Source organism: Phyllostomus hastatus, unplaced genomic scaffold (assembly GCF_019186645.2).
Source record: "Phyllostomus hastatus isolate PE091 unplaced genomic scaffold, TTU_PhHast_1.1 phas_contig_1162, whole genome shotgun sequence".
Classification (NCBI taxonomy): Eukaryota; Metazoa; Chordata; class Mammalia; order Chiroptera; family Phyllostomidae; genus Phyllostomus; species Phyllostomus hastatus.
In genome coordinates this window covers 9,477,349-9,501,086 of record NW_025333537.1, presented here as the reverse complement: position 1 = coordinate 9,501,086, position 23,738 = coordinate 9,477,349, and the positions used below count along the sequence as shown (strand labels likewise).

At 53.5% G+C, this 23,738-nt stretch overlaps 1 protein-coding gene across 1 annotated transcript in view; it reads left to right on the top strand.

The window, feature by feature from the left end:
* The window catches only part of CCDC63 (coiled-coil domain containing 63), a 29,061-nt gene that overhangs the window by 1,695 nt on the left and 3,628 nt on the right, over positions 1 to 23,738 (top strand). Inside the window, exons 3-9 of the mRNA XM_045845419.1 lie at positions 5,458 to 5,647; positions 10,199 to 10,318; positions 12,579 to 12,760; positions 13,572 to 13,753; positions 14,488 to 14,708; positions 18,551 to 18,625; positions 22,314 to 22,506. Of these exons, the coding sequence (XP_045701375.1) occupies positions 5,458 to 5,647; positions 10,199 to 10,318; positions 12,579 to 12,760; positions 13,572 to 13,753; positions 14,488 to 14,708; positions 18,551 to 18,625; positions 22,314 to 22,506 (1,163 nt within the window). The remainder of the gene's footprint in view (positions 1 to 5,457; positions 5,648 to 10,198; positions 10,319 to 12,578; positions 12,761 to 13,571; positions 13,754 to 14,487; positions 14,709 to 18,550; positions 18,626 to 22,313; positions 22,507 to 23,738) is intronic.

The following is a 23,738-nucleotide window of genomic DNA, read 5'->3' as shown; positions in this document are numbered from 1 at the left end:
GAACCATCAGAAATAGAGCTGAATGGAAGTCCTCCAACGACAGAATTAAAGAGCCAGCTACATCGTGACTGACAGGAGGGGCAGAGCTGTGGAACGGGCTGGTCCCACACCCATGTGTGGTGGATAAACATCGGGAGGGATATCTCAGGATCGCAGGGTCCCAGCCCCACAACAGGCCCCCCAGCCCAGGGTTCCAGTGCCAGGAAGAGACGTTGTCATAACTTCTGGCTGTAAAAACCAGTGGGGATTGAGGCTTTGGAAGACGGAAACTGCTGGAATCCCTGGAAGTTCCTCTTAAAGGGCCCATGCACAGACTTACTCACACTCACTCGCTCTGAGCTCCAGCGCAGGGGCAACAAAGATGCCAGCAGGGACCACTATTTCTTTTCCGAGCCCTCTCCCCAATGGAGCCACGGATCCAGCAGTCTGGCTCCACCAACCTGGCTCCACCGACCTGGCTCCTGTTGGTTCCACCCTGCTGATTCCCTGAAGCCCTGCTCCGCCCAACTTTTTGGTCAGCCTAAGCTGTTTCCAGAGGCTGTTCCATACGAATGGCTCGTCTTGGCCCATGCCTCACATTTTCCTAAATTCTCTCAAACAAGCAGCATGTGGCTTTGACAAGCCCTACACCTCATGCTAAGTTGCCCCCGGCCTGGCACTAGCAGCAGCTGGCCTTGGTAAACAGCTTAACCCTGCCTGAGCCCCCTCAGCCCAGCACAAGTAGCAGCCATCTGCAGATCACTTTGTAGCTTATGCTGTGCGACCCTGGACAGAACACAGGTGGTGGCTGGCCTTGGACATGCCAAGAGCAATCAAGGCTCAACTACAAGAGGAGGGTGTACACAGCCCACACAATGGGCGTACCTCAAGTACCCAGCTTGGGTGATAGGGGAGGCTGTGCCACTGGACCCTATAGGACACCTACTACATTAGGCCATGCCACCAAGACATGGAGTCAGAGTAGATCTACCTAATACATAGAAACAAACACAGGGAGGCTGCCAAAAATGAGGAGACAAAGAAACATGGCCCAAATGAAAGAAAAGAACACAACTCCAGGAAAAGAATTAAACAAAATAGAGACGAGCAAGACAGGCAGAGCTCAAAGCACTGGTTATCAGGATGCTCAGTGAATTAGGGGAAGAGCAGATGAACCCAGAGAAAACTTCAACAGCATAAAAAGGGACATGAAAACCATAACAAAGAACCAGTTAGAAATGAAAGATACACTAACTGAAATGAAGAACAATTTACAGGGAATCAATAGTAGAGTGGATGAAACCAAGAATCAAATCAATGATTTGGAATATAAGGAAGCAAAAAACAACCAATCAGAACAGCAAGAAGGAAAAAGAATAAAAAAAAATGAGGATAGTGTAAGGAGCCTCCGTGACAACTTTAAGCAATCCAACATTTGCATCATGGGGGTGCTGGAAAGAGAAGAGAGAGAGCAAGAAATTGGAAACCTGTTTGAAAAAAATAATTAAAGAAAACTTCCCTAACCTGGTCAAGGAAATAGACATACAAGTCCAGGAAGCACAGAGAGTCCCAAACAAGATGAACTCAGAAAGACCCACCCCCGTACACATCATAATTAAAATGCCAAATGTTAAAGACAAAGAGAGAATATTAAAAGCAGCAAGGGACAAGCAGTTAGTTACTGACAAGGGAGCCCCATAAGACTGTCAGCTGATTTTTCAAAAGAAACTTTGCAGGCTAGAAGGGAGTGGCAAGAAATATTCAAAGGGACAAAAGCAAGGACTTACAACCAAAATTGCTCTACGCAGCAAAGATATAATTTAGAATTGAAGGACAGATAAAAAACGTCCCAGACGAGAAAAAACTGAAGGAGTTCATCATCACCAAACCAGCATAATATGAAATGTTATAGGGTCTTACTGAAGAAGAAGAAAAAGAAAATCAATGAACAACAAAATGTCAACAAATACATACCTATCAACGAGTGAATCTAAACAACAACAACAACAACAAAACAAGCAGAACACAAACCGAACCATAGATACAGAGAACATTTTGATGGTTGTCAGATGGGAGGGGTGTGGGGAGGTTGACCAAAAAAGGTGAAGGGATTCAGAAGTGCAAATTGGTAGTTACAGAACGGCCATGGGGATGTCAAGTACAGCATAGGAAACAGGGCAGCCAAAGAACATACAAGGTCTGTGCAGAAGGTATCCAGCCATGCAATATGAAAAATAGAGACATTTATTCAAGAAGATACAAGAGACATTTGTACACAGGACAATGACCCTTCAGTCCCCTTCAAAGTAGGCACCTTGAGACCTCACACAGTTCTCCCAGTCACCATCAGCTGCCCCGTTGTATTTTCCTGAATCTCATTGACGGTCTGAAATCTCTTCTCTTTCAAGGTAATTTTAGTTTTGGGAAAAGTCAGAAGTCGCAGGGTGCCAAATCTGAGCTGTAGGGAGGCTGAGTCACCTGGGTGATTTGATGTTTTGCCTAAAAACCCTGCATGAGACATGATGCACGAGCAGGTACATTGTCGTGATGAAGCTGCCAGTCATCAGTTGCCCACAGCTGCAGCCTTCTAAATCATCCCAGTAGTTTCCATGAAGGAATGTTCAAGCTTAACACAAAACTTGGTGCCGATTCGCTGCTCTACTCGCTCAGTCATTTTGAATGCAGCGGCCACACAGTGCACATGCTCACTCAACGGTGCCTACCACCCCCACCAACTAGTACAGTGAAGCCATCACTGTTCACGCATGCACATTCCAGGCCACTCTCCTTGGCTGCCAGGCTACAGCGATGTCAGGTAAACTGTTCTCATTATATTACCAATGGCTGCACTTTTTCCAGACAGACCTGGTATGTGCGTGACCCATGGACAAGGACAACGGACTGGGGACGACCGAGGCAGTGGGGGTGCTGGGTGGAGGAGGCCAAAGGGGGAAAGTGGGACAACTGTAACAGCATAATAAAATATAATAAAAAAAAGAAAAGTAAAAGGCACCCTTTCTCAAGACACTTTATTGCCATCTGTTGTAAACATTGTCATTACCTAGGGATTTTGTTAGAGCAAGACGGAGTGTCTCCCAGAAACGTGTAATAAGTCAACGAATCAGTGAGGGTTTTTGCGACAGACAGTGCTGCTCTGGGCCGTGCAGTCCACCACCCGCACTTCGGAGCCTGGCGATCCGGATCGCCCCACGGGGGACACTGGGAAATGCCTCTTTCCCGGCGTGTCCCGGACAGTTTTTCCTGAACCGCCCTTCTGCACCCCACGCTACCCTGCCCCCGGCCGTCGGGTCTGGTGTCACTGGGACACAGCAGAATGGGAGAGGAGTGGAGGAGCTGAGACTTTCCGTGCTTCAGAGCGAGAGCCCCGTAAATAGCGCCGGAGCTGGGGTGCGGTGAGCCAGGTGCCTCGGGTGCAACAGTGAAGGAAACCCGTTTCCCCAGCGCTGCCCCCCCCCCCCCCACACTCCACGCTCCTGAGCTACCCTGAGAGCGAAGACCCCCTTCAGCTCTCCTGTGCCCCACACCCCCTCACCGCAGTCCCGGCCCTGCCTGGGGGACAGCCAGACCTTCCCTTTGTTGTGACCCCTCCCTCTGAGAGCCTCAGTCGGAGGGACTGTCCTGCTCCCTCTCCGTCTTTCCTCTTCCCCTTTGCAAAGACCCCCTGCCAAGAGGGGCTTAGCCAGGAGAGAAAGGTCCCAGCTGCCGGGTTTGGAAGACTAGACGCTCTAAAACTGAGTGTGCGCTCTGGGGGTCCCTAGCCACGTGTGGCTATTTACATTTGCAATTAATTAAATACAATTTACAAATCAGCCTTGGCTAGTGGGATTCAGTGGATGGAGCGCAGGCCTGCGAACCAAAGGGTTACCAGTTCGGTTCGATTCCCAGTCAGGGCACATTCCTGGGTTGCTGCGGGCCGGGTCCTGTGGTGGGGGGTGCACAAGAGGCAACCACACACTGATGTTTCTCTCCCTCTGTTTCTCCCTCCCTCCCCCTCTCTAAAAATAAATAAATAAATAAGTAAATAAATAAATAAAATCTTAAAAAATAAAAACCAGTGCTTCAGCTGTACCAGCTACATTTCTTTTAAAGATTTTATTTATTTATTTGTTTATTTTAGAGAGGGAAGGGAGGGAGAAAGAGAGAGAGAGAGAGAAACATCAATATGTGGTTGCTGGGGGCTGTGGCCTGCAACCCAGGCATGTGCCCTGACTGGGAATCGAACCTGCAATGCTTTGGTGCACAGCCCGTGCTCAATCCACTGAGCTATGCCAGCCAGGGCTGTACCAGGTACATTTCAAGTGCTCAGACAGGCGGACGCTATCCGAGGGAGCAGCTAGAGGCCACTTCCATCACTGCGCCCTGTTCCGGTGGATGGTGCTGTTTTAGAACGGCGGTGGGCAGCGGACAGCAGCGGACGGCCCTGGGGGCAGTCCGGCCGGCTGCCTGTCCTGGTAGATAAAGTGTGCCTGGAGCGCGGCTATGCTTACTTGTTTACACATTGCCTATGGTTACTTCGTCGCGTGGTTGCAACAGAGACGTCTGGCGGGGAAAACCTAAAATATTTATTCTTTGGCCCGTTATAGAAAAAGCTCTGCAGATGCTTACCCTAGAACATTCTTTGCTGTTCTAGCGTGGTGCTTCTAAAAGTTTCATGGACACCAGAGTCACTTGAGGATCTTGTTACAAAGCAGACTCTGTGTCCGTAGGTCCTGGGTTGGGACCCGTGCTCCTGCGTCTCTCCAGGCCTCCCCGGGGGCGTTGAGGCAGCTGGTCTGCAAACTGCACTGAGCAGTGGGTGTAGGGGGAGGGTGCCCGGAGTTTGCCAGAAGCTTGACCTCTGGGCCATTTTTTATCGTTGAGTTGTGCAGTCTCCTGAGCCTTTTCCCTTTTCTATATCCTCCTTTGCCCTCATCCCCCACCCTCTCTCTTCTCCAGAGTAGACAGAGGGAGAGAAAGGAGGAGACGCCTGTCTGCCAATTTAACAAATCATTAGCACCCCGAGTAGAGAAAACTGGTGGAGGTTAGAGGTTACTGTGCATCGCTGTGTTGATGCAAAACTGAAAAATTCCGCCTGATGGGTTTGCCTCTCATTATCGGAGATAATTGGCTGTAAAGTCTGGAAAGAAAGCTTGCAAAATCAGACAGACGCCAGTGAGCTGGGGGCAAAAGAACGTGTGGGGGCTCCCACCTTGTCTGGGTGATGGGTTTTGACAGGCACAGCTGCAAATTGTTCCCTAGGGGGAAAAAATGCCCCTCAGAGAAAGGCAGAGCGGTGACGGGTGCATCGGATCTCAGGCGGTCTGCGTGCTGGACCCGGACCCAGACCTGGGCAGGCCCCTCCCACCGCTCGGGTGGGATGCACGTCCCCGGTCTCCCCTCACGGCGGAGTCTGGCGTGTCTGTCCGAGGAGGGTGGATTCAAGCACTCAAGGCTAATCACACACTGCCTCCCGAACAGGAAGGAAATCAAGACCCTGCAGGAGGAACAGGATGAGGTCACCCTGCTTCTGAGTCTCATCAAGTCCTCCAGGAACCTAGATCGGAATGAGAAGAACTACATAGAGCTGCGCTTCCTGCTGCAAACCAAGGAGGACTACGATGCCTTGATTAAATCGATGAAGATGCTCTTGGCTGAACTGGATGACAAGGTATGGTCTTCCTCTTAAAGGGTTAACCGGAGCGCAGAGCCCAGGGAAGGGGTGGGGGGAGTACCCGTGATGCCTCAGGCCAGATCCGACATCCCCCCCCACGTTCACTTTCCTGAACAGGACTGTGGTCCCCGTCTGCACCACCTGGTAACCCCGATCTCCCAGCTCCATCCATCCATCTCTCCACTGCGACCTGCGGTGCTTCCCACTGGGCTCCGAATAAATCCCCCAATTCTTACCGTGTCAGTCAGGAGATGTTCGGTTTGGCCGCAGTAACGAACATCCCCCCACACTCAGTGGTTTGAAATAATAAAGGTTTCTTCCCCATTCATGCTTCCTATCTACCAGGGACTGGCTAGGGGCTCTGATATCTTCTCATCCTGGGGCCAGGCCGATGGGATGGCCACCGTCTTGGCCATTGCCGGGTGTTGTGGCAGAAAAAAAAAAACAGCCTCACACTGGCAATCAAATGCTGTTATGATAGGTGTCACTTCTGCTCATGACTGACTGGCTCAGAATAGTCCACCAAACCCACAGTTGCCCCAGACTCCTACACCCAAAGTGGTTCACTCTACCCGTCCTCAGGAGTCCGGGACGTGTGGCCCTCCCGTGGACTTGGGGAACAGGGAATGAGAGATGTTTCCCGTGTTAGAGCATTAATGCCCGTACCCCTTACCAGGGCTTGAGGAGCCCTGCACGATCTAGCCCCTGCCTACCCGCTGGCCACATTCCAAATAACTTCCTCCTTAACTTATCTCACCCTGCCCGAAAGCCTTTTTTTCCCCCCTTAAACATGCAAAGCCTTTTCTCACCTCAGGGCCTTTGCACATGCTGCCCCTGCCCCCGGTCACCCTGGCTGCTTGTATTTTAGGTCTCAGCTTAAGCGTGACTTTCTCAGGGAGGACCCGTCTGTGCCCTCTCTGCATGTTCCCGTGCCTCCCCCTCGTGGTCGTCGGGTTCCTGGCCGGGAGCAGACCCCGCGCGCTCAGTAGGGCATGTGGGGAAGAGTTTTGTGAAGGGGTGGTTTTCAGGGGTGTGAGCGCAGAGTAGGGACACTGAGGCACTGGAGGGTTAGCGACAGTAGACAGGAGGGTCAGCCTGGAACCTGGAGACAAGGAGCAAGGCAGGGGGAGTAAGTACCCCAACCTCTCGCTCTCCTTACCCTCTGCTCCCCAGGGCAAGGTGTCATGGTGGACTCCTTCCAGGCCACGCTTCGGGGAATGGGGCGGGGCAGGTGGAGCAGGGAGGAGATGGATGTTGCGGGGGGTGGGGGGAGGCAAACAGAAGATCCCAGCACACCCCCTCACCCTCTTCACGACACCACCCGGCCCCTCCTCCATGTCCCTTCTCACTGTGGCCATTAATACCAGTGTCACCTAGTGTCTCCCTCCCCTGTCACCTCCCCAGGGTCCATCCCAGTGCCCAGAGCACAGCAGGTCCTCCATAAATACCTACTGATTGGGTGCCTCTGGAAATCCCAGCGCGACTTTCCTCTGCTTCAGACTCGTCAGTCATTTCTACTGCTCTGGCGAGGAAGGCGCAGCTCCCCAGGGCGGTTTGCTGGCTCTGCGGCCTCCTGCCCCTCCTGCCTCCTCCGCCTGCCCTCCAGCCCCCTCCTGCTCTGTGTCGCGGCCACGCTGGCCGGCTGCCTGCCTTCCTGACCCGCAGTGCTGTCTCACTGCAGGCCTCGGCACCGGGCTGTTCCCTCTTGCTCAGAGGGCCCTTCCTCTCGGCCCGAACCCCTATTCATTCTCCCAGTCTCAGCTCAGATGTGCTGGCAGCTACTGTAGGTGTGTGCCTGGTGTGGACGGAAGCCGCACCGCGAACTGGTTACGCACGCCGCTGGCGGTGTTCGGAGATGACTCTCTCCACAGTGTTCGTATGAGGAACAGTGACGTGCGCTCTCTGCAAAGGTGGCAGGGGATGTCTGGGCCCGGAGAACTTGGCTGGAGCTACAAGGATAGAGAGAGACACTCAAGTTCTTTCCTGCTGGCTGCGGCAGGGCGTATTTCACTCACCTGAAGTCGGAATCCATTATCCTCATGGGTAGTCTGTGGTGCATGCCTTGACTTACTGATTATTTTTAAACAGACTTTAAAATTTGAAATCATTTTAAATTTACAGAAATGTTACGAAGATAGTTCGGAGTTCTCCTAGACCCTTCACCCAGTTTCCCCTACTGCGAGCAGTTACTGTATCCACTAGAACTGAGACGTTGCCGCGGGCACAGCGCTGCTCGCTGGACGGCAGACTTGACTTGGGTTTCCCTGGTGTGTTCATCAAAGTCCCTCACCGTCCCCGGGGCCAAGGCCGCACCTTGCATGCAGGGTACCACGTTTGGTCTTTGCTTCGCAGAAAGTCCGCTGGAAATGAGTGGCTTCAGGGTTGTTTCAGTGTCTTGAAAAGATGGTGGTGGCCACGCCTGCCCCTGCACCCCACCCCTGCACCCTGCAGCTCCGCTCCGCGGGCATCCTCGGAGGAGGGCGTGCTGTTGCCCTTTGGCAAGGCCAGGCCCCTCCCGTGTTGGGTGCCCTTGGCACCCTCCCCCATGAAGACCCGGCTTCATCAGCGACCGTCCTCACTGCTCCCTTTGCCACCCTCTCTTTCTTTGTCTCTTTCATCTTAAAAAAAAAAATCTCAGAGCCAAGCACAACCAAAAAGCAAAATAGAGCACGACACTTCTGCAATTCCAAATCACTGCCGGCGTTTCCCTTTTCTAGAAGTGTCTAGAAGGAACTGTCTGTGTTCCACGTCCCTTGCTCGGTGGGCACTGTCTCCCGTCCCGCTCCCAGCGGCCATGGCAACCTTCCCCGCCCCGTGCCCCACCAAGACGCCGCTTCCGGAGTCACGGAAGCCGGGGACCCCGGATCTGTGAACACTCATCTCTGCCTCCGGAAGCCGCCTGCCAAGCACTCAGCCCACCTGCGGATCCCTCAGGACGGGGGTTCTTAAACACGTCACCCCCAGCGCCCATTTCCTTGCCTTCCTTCCTGAGACAGCTTCCTTTCTTCCTGCCTTGCTCCTCCCTTCTTCCACTGAATTATTAATGATGCCCAGTCAAGGGTACACTTTTTAAGGTACACCTTGATGAATTGTTACACCTTTACACACCTGTGTAACCATCACCGAGATCCAGATATAGAACATGCAGCACCCAGAAGGCCCCCTGGGCGCCCTCCTGTTACCCGCCCTTCGAGGGGCCTGTCTTCTGACCCCGAGAATCAGAGACCTGCTTTGCCTGCACCTGAAACTGCATGTGCACGGCCCCCCCTAGTGGTGCTCTTCCTGTCTGATTTCTCCCGCTCCGCGCTGTGTCTGCCAGCGCCCCCTTTTGACAGTAAACACTTCGTAACACCTGCTTCACGGTCCTGAAATAAAATTCATAGGCCGTGTGATCCTTGACCCTTATTCTTTGAAATCATTGTGATGCTCTAATGATCCTGTAAAGGAGAAATAAAAGTGATTTATACTAAAAATTATGTATATACATATTTGTGTATTATGTATTTAAATATTTGTAAAATTACTTCTCTAAGTACATGTGGAAGTGTGCATTCTGGTACGTGAATGTCTGGCCTGACTTACCTAGAACAGGACCAGCAAACTGACTCTGCGGAGGGACAGGGAGCAAGTAAACTGGCTCCGTGGGCCACGTCACAGCTGCTTCACTCTGTCTTTGCAGCGGAAAGACAGCCATAGACAACAGGTACAGAACGGGCAGGACCGTGAGCCAATAAAACTTTATTTACACAGACAGGCAGCGGGCTGGGTTTGGCCAAGGGCCTGCCCTGAAAGATAAAGTCAGAGGCCTGATGCGCAGACTCACGGAGCGTCGTCGCGCCCGGCTGACTGGTTCTCCTCGTACCCTCAGCACAAAGAACATGGTCCCGGTGGTGCTGGTCACATGACTCCCCCAATGGTGGCCAGCTCTTGGGGACTCTCCAAACAAAGAGCACGCTCTCGATTTATACAGTGATGACATTCCTGGATGACGTAGCGTCTTTTAGAAAAGAATGAGGAATGCGGTGTGTTTTTATGTAGAAGGCAATTTGATTCTAGGTACAGGAAATCATAGAGGTTCCCCCCCCCCCCCCGCATAACATCCAGGGGGGTGCTGGGCAGTCGACGGGACAGTCCTGGGGTGCCTGGTGCTGTCTCACGTGTTGCATGCAGGACGTGTGACACTTCATGCCCCCTCCCCCCCTTTAAGTGCCAGTAGTGTCCTGTCATCGCAGGAGCCCCAAAGTGCCTGCTGGAGTGTTTCCGCTGGAAAGCGTGGCTTTGGGGTTAGGTGGACTTTGTGCCGCAGTGACATTTCCATGCAGAGGTGAGAGCAAAAACCCTGAGTGGCCTCGTTTTACCCAAGACTGGCCACGATTAAGTTGAATGGAGCAGGCGTCAGAGAGAGAAATTAAAATTCCCCTTTTGGGAAAAGAAAAGTTGCGGCTTTTGTTTCAGCACAATCAAGCCAGTGAGCTGTTGAACTTGGACCCATAGAGATGTTAACACAGCTGGGTTTTATCTTTCTTTCTTTCTTTTTTTTTTTTTCAGATTGTTCAGATGGAAAAAAAAATCATAAACCAAAAACAGATCTTCGCAAAAATACAGGAGGCCCATAGCCCCCGGAAACTGCAGAAACAGATCCACGTGTTAGAAACGCGTCTGAATCTCGTACGTAGAGGGTTCTCTGCGGCTCTGCAAACAGCTCTGCCTCCCTTTGCTCGGAGTCCAGGGTGACGTCTGCGGTGCCCTCAGCAGCACGTGCTCGTTCAGTGGGTTGGCTCAGGAGGCGGTGAACTGAGGGCGTGCGTCTAGACTGGGGGTGGGGGGCGGGCGGCCTGTGAGAATTCAGCCCCTGCTCCCTGTGTCCCACCCACCCCATCCCAGCCTTCCTCGTCGGCCCGCGGTTACCCAAGGTGCCTTTCTCCCTCGTGCCCTCTGCACCTTAGCACGTGTGCCGTTGTCCCCACACTCTCTACCAGCCCCCGCCCTCCTGGGACGCCTACTCCTAGTTCCCTGCTTCCAAGACTCCTACTTGTTTTCGAGAAACAGCTCTACTGTTACCCTTCGCCAGGCAGAACGAGTTAGCCCTTCCTCCCCCATGCCAATCTGCTCGTGCCTCTGTGACGCTAGGACCTTTGGTGGTCGTCGATGTTTCTGAGACTAGGGCATAGGCGTGCGTCACTCGATGGAAAGAAAAGCGGTGTTTCCCGATCACCCGCAATGCACCGTGACTTTGGCATGAAGCAGGAATCACGTGCAAACTGGTTTAAACAAAAATGGGTGACGCGTTGGTCACCGAAGTGAAAAATCCCGGGGAGAAGTGGTGCCTTCAGCCACAGGTGGGCCTAGGTGCTCCGAACCTGTCTTCAGGACACTGCGTCTGTCCAGCTGAACTCTGGGGGGGCTCCATTCTTGGGTGGCCCCCAGTGTGAACAAACACCAGCAGACAGGGAGCCTCCCTCCCCCGAGAGTTCAAATCGCAAGTCCCAGGGCTCCCATTGGGCCAGCTTGGGTCATGTGACCGACCATTCCTGACCCAATCACTGTGGTCCGAAGAATGGAACAGTGGGCTGGAGTCACGTGACTACCCTGGACTGCCCTCCCCGCTCCATGCTGGGAAGGGCAGCATTATCCAACTGCCTGGTCTGCGAGTGGGGGGAAGTGGTTCCCCTATAAAAGCAAAAAGAAAAGGAGGCGGCGGGCTGGGCAGGGACAAACCACACAGTCCAGTCTGGCTTGTGAAGTTGCAGCTCCCAGGACATGACTCAGAAGAGAAGGAAAGTGAATCGATTTCGAGGGAAGCCTGTTACTAACTCAATGCAGGGCAGTGGGTCTTCCATGTCCCCGCGCAGTGATCTGCAGCCAGGCCCCCGGATCCCTGGATGCACGTTACAATGCAGGTTCGTGGGCCTGCTCTCCAGTCACTGAATCAGAGCCTTCCAGGCCTGTACGCAGGCATCTGCACTATTAGTAACAGCCCCAGTGGGCCTCAAGGTCCCCTTGGTTAAGAACCTTTAGTGCCTGGCACGGCGTGAGGCTCAGAACAGGTGCTCACCAGACACCTGTCGCATGACAGAATGAATGCATGATTTAAGGATGGCTCACCTGCAGAGGTTGGCTTTTTTGCGAAGAGGTCTATTCAGATTCTCGGGTTCTCCCTGGGCCAGCTCAATAGTGCCTTGCTTCTGCGATGCTCTGCAAAGCCCAGGATGCCCCCCCCCACCCCCCAGAGAGGCATCCGGCCCACAGTGCCTGGCTGGAGAAGCCCTGCTTCAGAGCAGCCCCACCCCAACTCTCCCCACGTCGCCAGGTAGTTGAAGAGCCCGGGTCAGTCGGCCTGTGGGAAGTTCTGCTCTCTCCACTCGGCTGATTGATTGTTCCTCACGGTGTCATTTAGTTGTTCCCCTCTTTCCTGTAATTACTGAGAACTAGAAGTTAGGTGTAAAAGTATGTGAGAAATTCACCCTGGCTGGTGTGGCTGAGCGGACTGAGTGTAAGCCTGCGACCCGAAAGATCACCGGTTCGGTTCCCAGTCAGGGCGCAGGCCAGGTCCCCAGTTGGGAGCATGCAAGAGGCAACTGGTTGATGTATCTCTTGCACATCGATGTTTCTCTCCCTCTCTTTCTCCCTCCCTTCCCCTCTTTCTAAAAAGAAATAAATAAAACCTTTAAAAAAGTATCACTGAACACAGAATAGAAACACATTCAACAAAAATAAAAGTATGTGAGAATTTTGAAGTCCAGAAAAAGTAACTTGCCCAAGGCCACCAAGCCAGTTGGTGGCCAGTGTAAGCCCCTCAAGCAGTGCTGCAAGCCACGGTTCGGTGGGCCAGCAGTGAGGGGTGGGGAGGAGACCCTCCAGCCCCGGCAGGAAGCTTATCTCAGGCCTGAGGGATGAGCCCCGTTTTGAAGCGCAGCGCCCCCCACAGGTCACCGTGCAGTTTGACAAGGTGCTGACCACCAACGCTAAGCTCCGGAAGGAGATCGAGGACCTGCGGTACGAGAAGGCTGCTTACGACAACGTCTTCCAGCAGCTCCACCGGCGCCTGTCGATGCAGAAGAAGACCATGAACGTGGCCATTGAGCAGTCTGCGCAGGCCTACGAGCAGAGGTGGGCTGAGGGGAGGGGCCCTCGGGGCAAAGAGGCCTCTTAGTCCCCCCGCCGAGCACCTGACTTCCTAGTCCGGCCCCCCCCCCCACCCCCTGTGCTTACGGGACCTTCTGTCACCATCGTAACTCTGAGCACTGAATGTGTGCCGACCCGAGATGCCAGGTGCTCTGGGTAAATAGTTCAACCCCTAAAGGTGCCATAGGAATTACCCCTCATTTTACGGACCAGGGAGTGAAGGCTTAGAGAAGCCAAGATACCCGAGATCCAGGTAAATGGCCGATGTGGTGGAGCTGAGGTTCAAATCCCCACGCTGGGCTGGCTCCTCCAGGTGCCCCTAGGGGTCTCCCTCAGTCCGGGCTGTCCCCTGAGTGTGAACTCACAGGGGCAAAGACACGCAGGTTAGCTGCGAAGGTCACGAGTTTTGGGGTCAGTGAGATGTGGGTGTAAACCCCGGCACCACGTCGTGGTAGCACCTCTTCGGGTGGTGGTGAGGGTTCAGTAGTATTTGTGTAGTAAGGAGCAGCTGGGACACGGTAATGGGCCAGCGGCAGTGATGATGATGGAGATGAGTGTGCTGCTGATGACGATGGTGGTGGTGATGATGGTGGTAGTGACGATGGTGATAGAAAAAGAATTTCCTGGAGGTGGGCTAGAGCTGGAAGCTCCTGCCATTCAGGTCAAGAGGGCCGTCCCTCCACCCTCTGCTTAAAAGCAGCGATGGCCGTCGGCGGGAAGTCCCCCTGGGCTGGGAGGGCGAGGGGAGCGGAAGGGACGGTCCTCTGGACCCTCAGGCTCTGTGCCCCCCGCCCAGACTGGAAGCCTCGGCGCGAATGGCGGCCATGAAGGAGCGCCAGCAGAAGGACATCTCTCAGTACAACCTGGAGATCCGGGAGCTGGAGCGCATCTACGCCCACGAGACCAAGCTCAAGTCCTTCCTGCTCACCAAGCTGAACGACCGCATGGAGTTCGAGGAGCAGGCCAAGAAGGAAGAAGGTGCACCCCACCCCCCTGAGGGTGGAGGGGGCCGGATCTCAGACCCTGTTCAGGAGCTCTAACTCCGTCCCAAGGGCCATGGCGTGTAAAGGGGTTGTGGGGCCAGCTGTGCCTCGGAAGGTCTAGAAAGATCCTTCTGAGCGCCGCCAAAGTGGGGACCAAATCAGAAAGGGAAGGCTGAGTTCAGGGGAGGTGGCTATTGCAGGTGTCCGGGCTGGAGGAAGCAGGCCTGGAGAACTCCCTTTGTTCCAGTTCCATGGATTTGCCACCACGTTCTGAGCCTGCTTCAGGCCCTTTGTCCCCAGGGCCTCCTTGGATTTCATCCTGCTCAAAGGTCACCTCCTTCGAGAGGACATCCCTGACCGTCCAGCCGCCCCGTCGCAGCGCCTGAGGGGCCTCCCCTGTGGCTCAGGCCACAGTGGCGGTCACCGGATCTCTTTTTCTGTCCGGTGTCTCTTTTTCTCTTTTCCTTTTTGTCCGATTCCTCTACCAAATCTCCGTGGGGCAAAGATTTTTGTGTCCGCAGACCCCAGCTCAGCATCTGGCACATAGTAGGTGTTCAGTTAGCTATTCACGAGGCAACTAAGGAGTGAAGCCCCAGGCGCATCTCCTGGGGAAGCACAGCCTCCTCTCCGGGCACGGTGGTGACAACGCAGAGCCCAGAACCCGTCTCTGCGGGGCCGCGCCGGGCACCTTCCCGGCCAGACTCCCCGTTGCTGCTCTTCCCTCTCTAGCTCTCAAGGTGAAGAGGCTCAGGAGGAAGAGCAAGGGCGAGAGCTTTGAGAGCTACGAGGTGGCCCACCTCCGGCTGCTGAAGCTGGCCGAGGACGGCAACCTGAATCAGCTCATCAACGACTTTCTGGCCAAGGAGGAGAAGAACTTCGCCCGGTTCACGTACGTCACGGAGCTGAACAACGACATGGAGACGATGCAGAAGAAGATCCAGAAAATCCAGGTCAGTGTCAGGGGGGTTCCTCTTTCCTGGGCCCGAGACCCAGTGGCTCCCACAGCCCCCTCCCCCGCTCCCTCCCCCCCCAAGGGGGCTCCTCGGAACGCTCGCTGGGGCACTCTGCGTCTCCGGGTCACATCGGTCTGGGAGACGCTACATGTCCCGGTGCTCCCCTCACCTTTCAACCTTCCCGAAGCTGGTGTTTGTGTCTCAGTGGATACACACACCCAATGTGGTCATGCGCCCTCGCTCCCGGCGACGTGTGTGATCCAGGGTTCAGGACCCTGTAGCCAGGGCCACTATGGCCTGTGGCCTGTTTTTGTGCAGCCCCTGCACTGAGGGTGGTTTTTCCATTTTTATAGGGGTATCAGAAAAAAAAATAAAAGAGGAATATGTAAGACAGACCAGATACGGCCTGTGAAACCTAGGATATCTACCATCTAGCCCTCCGCCTTAAACGCTTGCTGACCTGTGTCTGTCGACAGTTTCACGGGGTCGAGTTGGGACAGCAGCTCGTCCTGGAGAGGCGCACCGGGCAGGAACCCCGTAGATGCTCTGACCAGTCCCGTTGTGACGGACGGAACCTGCCGGCCTTGGCTGGTTGATCCCGTGATCTCCCCAGCTCAGTCCTCTCCTGAGCACCCATCGAGAGCCTGTGGGATGTCTGCAAAGCACAGAGTCTACACTCAGGGCGTCACTCCAGGCTCCTCAAAATTTGGCTTCGACAGGCCCCTGCAGACTCAGCTCCCGTCGGGACCCCCAGCAGCCCCTCAGCAGCTGCCGGTCGCAGCTGTCCCGTGCAGTTCCCTCCTCCGGGGCTTTCCCTGTGCTGGTTCCTCCTCCCCACCGCCCTGCTTTGCTTCCGGTGAAATACACTCATTTGTCTTCACCCCGTACAAACGTCACCTCCTCCGGGATGTCACCGTTCCTCCTCCTGAGGCCCCAGTGCTTGGTGCATAGGACAAGAGAAGCCACTTCCTTTTGTAATGGCACTGTTTCCCAAGTGTTGGGTTCGTACGCTGGCTACACACCAGTAGACGGTAGCTGCAACGGACAGGTGAAACTTTGACTTTACTAGGGAGGAGTTATCACGAGGATTCGGAAACATACGGCTTGAGAGCAAACTTGAGACTTGGACATTGTTAGTGCGGTTAGTGGTAATAGTAAACAAATGATCAACACAGTGAAGTGAAATTTGGTTCACCGAAAGACTATTCATAGATAGTGATAGATGGATAGATAATAATGTTGGAAGAGACAGAGGTGGTTGTAGCCGGCAGGGCTGTCGTGGGAGACAGATGGCATGCCCTCGGTGGGCAGACTGGGGTGAGTTCTTCGAAGGCGAGGGGCTGTTTACGAAGGTCTAAGGGAGTTGAGCAGGGAGCGTGCAGGGCCAGCGAGAAGAGAGGGCTGCAGGCCCGGAGAGGGCAGGGAGCAGTTTCTGGGGTCAGGCGAGAGGTGTGTAGGGCAAGTCGTCTGAGTGTCCTCCCCGGAGGGATGTGACCACACTAGTGACCTGCCAAGGAGTGGGCAAGTGCCCCTCAGCCTCATTCTCCTCCTACTGTGGAATCCCCCGCTAGTGCGTCCCATTGGCTGCGCCCAACCGGAGCCGAGGGCAAGGGGGCCCCTGCCCTGGGGCAGAGGGTGGGGCGGGAAGGGAGGGTCCCGGGACAGGTGGAGAATGTCCCGGCTCACCGAGTCCTCCCCCTGCATCCCTGGTGCCCAGGAAGGCCCTGCCCACCGTGGGAGGCACCAGGAAATGGTTCCCCAACAGTGACTGACCTTGACCCTCCCATTCACCTTGAGTACTCTCCTCTCCTCCTTTTGCCACACAGCCTGTCTCTGGCATTGGGACGCACGTGAGATGAAGGACGACCACGTTCTCCCCCTTTCTGGTCCTCAGTCTCCTCATCTGTAGAGTGACTGCTTGGACAGGAGCAGTAGTTTCCAAACTTTTACCAAAAAAATTGATAGAGCATTTTTTTTTTGTTTAAACCCAGGTTATGAGGAACCACCACTGTATATAAAGCATAACACAGAGCAGCCCCGGATGTAGGGGTGGGGAGAGAGGTGTCTGAGACCCCAGTGTTCTGCCTTCTTGTGGCACCCCTGCTCAAAGCAGGGCTCGGATTTTTTTAAAAAAAGTTGAAGACAACTAGAATTCTAACCCCTGGCCTCACCCCTCCCTGGAGGACTGTGGCCAGAGGCCCTGAGCTGGGCGCCGGCTGCCTTCATTCTTCTTTCGCCTGTTCTTCACCGCCTCCAACATTTTACACTGATTAGTTGCCAGCATTGAAAAATCAAGATATTCCACATGAAATTCTGGACTTCTGAGTTCTCCCGGAGAGTCAGATCTGACGACTCCGGCCCTCTTTTCTTCCCCCACGGGAGGCTGAGCGCCCCTGCCCCTATAACCCTCCCCGCGGCCGCCTCATTCCTGCAGAGCCGCCGCCCGCTGTGAGTTCAGGACCTCGCGTTTCGGTGCTGCGCCACTGCCCTCTGGTGGCCATATTTAGTATCGCAGGGACGGTCTTCGCAAACGTCTGAAGGAATGATGGAAGGACGGTTTGGGAGTTGGCAGGACCCCGAATTCTCATTTTTCCCGGAAGGAGCACTTACTAGTCCCGGTGGAGTGACAGAGTGAAGCCATAGAGAGGGATCTGAGGACCCCATTTGTAAATTGACCGGCCAGGAAATGGTTCGTGAATGGAGTGGACCTAGATCTTTCCCATTCACCACCATCATGGTACTTTTTCTCTTAGCTACACAGCCTGCTTCTGGCGTTAGGATGGATGCAAACTCTTTCCCCAACGGTGCATCCCAGGTGCCTCCCGACACCTTCTATGTTCCTTTTCGTGGCTCTGCGGATCCTGGGTGCTCTGTGGTAGAATCACAAGATGCTTCTTAAAAATGCATTTTCCCCAGGCTCTATCCCATACCTACAAACCTAGGTTCTCTGAGAAGGGGCCACGACTCTGCATTGAAACCACAGTTTTATTTGAGACCCTTCCCCGTCATGATATGCATGTACCATCATTGACTAAACCGACCCCCTATCAGTAGACATTTAGGATGTCCCCAGTGGGGGCCATTGTCAATAATAATGCAGTGGACAGCCTGGAGCGGCCACCTCTGCCCACTCATCCTGTTATTTCCATGGGACGGATTCCTAGGGAGAGACTTGATCATTCAGAAGGTGCGCACCTTCTATACCTGGACGTGCTGGTCTAGCCAGGGGTTCTCAGATCTGGCCCCTGAACCGCAGCGGCAGTGGCGGCGGCGGCGGCGGCGGCGGCAGCAGCGGCAGCACCTCCTGGGAGCGTCTTAGGAAGGCACGCTCATGGGCACCTGCAGAGCTGCCGGGTCCGAGCCTTGGGGGGTGAGGCCGGCACTCAGTGTTTCCACAGGCTCCCAAGGGATTCCGACGCGAGGACCCTGCTCCGGAGCCCCCTGTCCATTACAGTAGCCACGATTTAAGTTTAATTTAAAGGAAACTTAGAAATTAGTTCCTCCGTGGCACTAGCCACATTTCAAGTGTGCAATGCTCGCGTGTGGCTGGTGCTGTAGTACTGGATGGGGCAGACAACGTTGCTGCCATCTCAGGAAACTGTATTGACCACACTGTTCTAGACATTTATCCAGAAAAAATGAGCTGCCCACCCTCCCAGGCCCTCACTGTTGTTTTGATTAGGAGACCTCCAGGGGCACAGAGAGGGCTCGGGGGTCCTGGGCTCCTTGGGTGGGATGATTTAAATCTTCCTCGACTCCTTGAGGCACAGGCTCCTCTTCAGGTGCGGCGGGGACGGAAGCACCCACTTTTCCTCACGGTCTGGTTTTCTCCCGGGCAGAATGAGATCGCCCTCCTGCAGTCCCAGCAGAAAACGTCCCAGGATGACAACTACTCCGTCCTGAGGCAGCTGGAGGTAAGACCAGGACGGGGAGGGAGGGACTCGGGCCGGGGGTGGGGGGTGTCCGGCATCCGTCTGTCTGTCAGGCAGCCTGTCAGTTGGTTCTCAGGAGGAGTGAGACACCCGCCCTGTGAGTCTCTGCTGGCCTGAGTCATGATCGACAGGTTTGGGCCCTTGGTCGCGGGCAGCCATTGCTGCAGGTCTTGCTGCAGAGTTCTGCCTCTAGGGCCTGCCTGTCCATTGCAAAGGCTTTAGGGAGCCCAGCCCAGGGCCGCGCACCTGGAACCTCCTCCCAGGCTGGCAAGTGGCAGACAGATGCCTGCCTCAGGCTCTCCTGCCTTCTCCCCCTTGTCCTCGCTGGAGCCCACTCTCCACGAATCATAGTTATTACAAACATTTCCTGAGCCATTACCACATACCAGTAACACTAGGCTGAGTGCTTTGCTTGCGCTGTTTCATTTAACCCTCTCAACAGCCCCGTGGGGTACACGCTGCGATCTCTCCATTTTATAGTGAGGACACTGAGGTTCAGGGAGGCAGAGCCACTTGGCCGACACCATGGATCTGGGACACTGTATGAGCTTTGCACTGTAGTTAGCTGCTAACAACAGAGCCTCCGAATAACTGTGGCCTAATCTAGACAGAAGTTTAGCCCTGGCTGGTGTGGCTCAGTGGACTGAGCGCTGGCCTGTGAATTGAAAGGTCACCGGTTTGATTCCCGGTCAGGGCACATGCCTGGGTTGTGGGCCAGATCCCCAGTGTGGGGCGAGTGAGAGCAGCCGATCCATGTATCTCTTGCACATTGATGTTTCTCTCCCTTTCTCCCTCCCTTCTCCTCTCCCTAAAAGTAAGTAAATAAAACCTTTTAAAAACACAGAAGTTTATTTACTTTGTTAAGAAGTAAGTCTGAAGACAGGCACTTCAGGGCTGGTCATGACATCATCAGTGACCCAGGCTCCCCTTGTCTGTTTTGCCACCCTTAGTGTGTGGCTTACATTCCCTAGGATGCCTCCTAGTTGTAGTATGGCTGCTGATGGTCCAGCCATAACATGCACATTCCAGATAGGAAGAAAGTGGGAAAGGCAAAACAAAACAACAACAAAAAAGGCCTTGCCAGTGAGTCATTTGGCTTAAAGTTCTTTCCCTGAAGCCCCAGCCAGGGACTCCTGTGTTTACGCCACACTGGCCCTCCCCATTGCGAAGGAGAGTTGGAAATGCCGTTTAAGTACAATCAGGGTTTTGTTATCCAGGTATAAAGGGGGAATAGGTAGCAAACACCTGCCAACGATGTGAACTCAGAGAGTTGAGTGCAAAGCCGTTTTAATCCAATAGTTTCTGGCCCAGGAACTGTGCTCCTAGGTCATTTCCCTTCCCTTCTCTGGGGCTTATTTCTGTTGTTAGCATGCACCTGGTACACAGCCACGGCTGTGTACACAGCCACGGCGGTACACAGCCACAGCGGGTGCCATTCTCTGTTGGGCCACTGGAGGGCAGCAAAGCACATACTGCCTATGGAGCTGCTGCGGCTCAGAGAGGCCAGCCCCAGGAACCCAGGAATGAAGAATTAGATTTCCAGGCAGGGCCCAAGTTCAAGGAGACCCTCCCTAAGCCAGGCACAGGCCTGTGGTCCCACGTCCTCGGCTTAGGGTCACCCAGCGTCCAGGTGCTTTCTTGGGGTTGAGGCAAGTGCTCCAAGGCTTCTGGAGAAGCCTCCTGCATCTCCCCAGGAGGCTGACCAGACAACCCCAAGAATGTCTCCCACCATCAGCTCTTCCTTCTTTGGATCTAACGGGACTCCTGGAAGCCTTTTCAAATGCAAGTACTCTATGCAGGAGAATTTGTCTTAGTAACTATAGGCTCACGAGATGCGTGCTTAGCTCCTGATAAAGGTCACTTCCACCTGCTCTGTTCTTGGGCCCTTTCCACACACCTTCCATTTCGCCATCTGCCGCCCCTCCCCGCCCCGCCCCTGGGAGAAGCGGGGCCAGTTTCTAAACGGGTTTTGCATAGGAGTTAAGCAGCCAGGCCCTGGGAACCAATGCTCGGGTGTGACTCTCAGGAAAGTCCCTTCCTAGCTGTGTGACTTTGGGAAAGTGGTTCAACCTCTCTGAGCCTCAGTTTTCTCGCCTGTCAAGTGGAGATAATAATCATTTCATAGGACTGCTACTTTCCCCTTGTCCAAATAAAGAGTTGAGCCCAAGGTCAGGTAGTTAGATGACTTGATGCAGGGAGCTAAAAACAAGTTCCCGTTTCTTCTCTGACCTCATTATTCCTCATCTGAAAATGGGGACCGTTATGCAGATAAATTGAGATGGTGCATACAAAATGCCTGGAGCATTTTAGGTGTTGGACACATGTTATCACCGTCACATCAGGCTTTTTTAAAAAATTTTGATCACGTGAACTTCTGATGCACTTTTAGAATGCGAGGGCAGCTCTTGCTGTCCCAGGAGGAGAATGCAGCTGGAACAGGAAGCTGCCTGGGGTAGCGGTTGAGAGACAGTTGGAATCCTGGCTCCCTTCTCCTGGCTGTTTGCCTGAGAGCCTCAGTTTCTTCACCTGGAAAGTGGGGGTGTGGATGGGGCTGACCCCTGGGAATCACGATCTGAGACAGAGCCCTGGGGAATGCGGTCGGTCCTTGCTGGGCCCGGTTCACCTTTGCAAGGGGAGGACTCAGAAGGAGGCGCAGGAGGCACTGGAGCTCTCAGCCTAGATCGGTGGTTCTCAGCCAGGCTGCGAGTCGGGACACCTCGGAAACTTGAGCATTCCCGACGCCCAGGCTGCACCCCAGACCAGCGGCGGCTCCGAACGAATCTCTGGGACTGAGGTCTGGGCAGCCGATATGTTAAAGCTCCTAGGTGACATTAACTTGAAGCCAAGATTGCAAGCCAGAGGGCTCGCAGAGGTTCTTAAACCTCACTGTGAGTTGGAGTCAACCGGAGGTTCACTAAAGCACGGACTGCCCGGCCGCCCCCAGAGCCTGTCTGGACCGCAGCCCCAATGCGCATTTCTGACAAGCTCTCCAGTCCAGCCGGGGCTGCCGCTCTGGGGCACCACTTCGAGACCATGGGCTGGAGCCATCAATGTATTTTAAGCTGCGAGGGCTGAAGTCGGTTTGTCGGATTGCAACCAGCGTTTAACAATAACAAGGCAGAAAAGCATAGAACAGAATAGAACAGAAGATATTAGAACATACATACACTAGGAATATTGATTTGTGAAACTTTAATTTCATTTGATTAGTTAATATATAAACACACACACACATATGTAGGTGGGTAGGTAGGTATTAGGCTGCAAATGTAAAATGTATTTTTTTCCCTGTGGGCCACAGTTTTTAAAAAAATGAGTCACCAGCTTTTAATTAAAAACAAACAAACAAACCATGAATCCAGTACACATGTAGGCATACATACTTATATGTAAGTAAAATAAAACCCACCTTAAACAATACTTACCTTTATTAACTGCAGTGCATACTAGCATTTTTTTCTTCCATTCTATTTAATTCTTTTATTTTTAATGCTGATTTGAGGCTCATTCAATTGATCTCCTGACCCCTTCGAGGTTTGAAAACCTGGAGTTTGGAGACCCTGGCCTCACAGGGTCCTGAGCCCTCATTCCCCCTGAAAGGCTGCAGGGGTGGGCTGACCCCAGGGTGGCAGCCTGGCTGACCTGGGTGGCAATCGGGGTCTGCCTCCAGGAGAAACTAAAGAAGACCACCGAGGAGGCGGATATGTATGAGAACAGCTACAAGGAGATCAGCAAGACCTTGGAGGACCTCAAGAGCTCAGTGGAGAGTCTTTTTAAGAAGATAAATTGTGATGCCACCAAGATCCTGGTGCAGTTAGGGGAGACGGGGAAAATCACGGATACCAACCTTTCTCAGTATTTCGGTGAGTCAAGCTGGCCCCGCTGAACTCTTAGGAACCATCTCCAGAGTGTTCTGTAACCAGGCATGAGGACTTGTTGTTTTGGTGGTAGTGAGTCTGGTGGTGGAGCGTGTGAGCAGTAATGCCAGCCTGCCTGGGTTCAAATCCTGGTCTACTCTTATATGCTGTGTGACTTTGGACAACTTTCTGAACCTCTCTGCGCGTTAGTTTTTTTTCCACACACACACACACAAAAGAAAGAAAAGATGTAAGAGATAAACCCAATACTTACCTTATAAGGTTATTGGGAGGATTGAGTAAATGAATAGTTCTTAGAGAAAAACTGTATGATCGTTGCAGCAGAAGCATTTGACAAAATTCAACATTCATTCATGATAAAAACTCTCAAAAAAAACCCCACCTACAAGTAGCCTCATACTTAATGGTGAAAAACTGAATGTTTTTCCTCTAAGATCAGAAATAAGGCAAGGATGTCTGCTCTCCCAGCATTCCTGTTGGACATTGTCTCGGTTGTCCTAACCAAGGCAACGAGACAAGGAAAAGAAATGAGAAGCTTACAGATCGGAAAGGAGGAAATACAAGCGCCCAGAGCCGTGCCTGGCACGTGGCCAGTGCCTATTAAGCAGAACACACACATCTCTAGTCATAGGCCTTGGGCTCAGCACAGAGAGGGAGGGATGTGCCTACCCAGAGGATGACAGTTGGAATGAACGGCCGCCACTGCTTGTAACAGAAAAGCTCAGGTTCTTAGTCACACAGGCTGTGTCTGCAGACTCCCTAAGGTGGCCCCTCCTGCCCGGCCAGTGAGTCGTGAGGAGGGCTCACAGACGTAGCACACGGTGGTGCTCACGGCTAGGACTCCCTGCAGCCAAAGGATCCACAGCAAAATCGGCAAAGGGAAGAGACGCTGGGGGTGAGGTCTGGAGGAGGCAAGGAGGTCAGACAGGACTCGGTCCCCCAGCCGTGCACGAGCTGTGACGATACACATGAAATGCGTCAACCAGGAAAGCTCGTTCGAGACTAGTCCACACCCAAATTCAGACTCCCAGGGAGGAAAGCAGGTGTTTAGCATAAAGCACCACATCTTTTCTTTTCCTTTCTTTCTTTTTTTTTTGTACACACAGTTTAGGCAGAGTGAGCCACTCTTATTGGTTAATGGTGGTGGACACCTTCCTGCAATCCAGGTTCCCTGATGCCGGGTAAGGGCCTTTGGAAGGACAGCGATCAGGACGTCT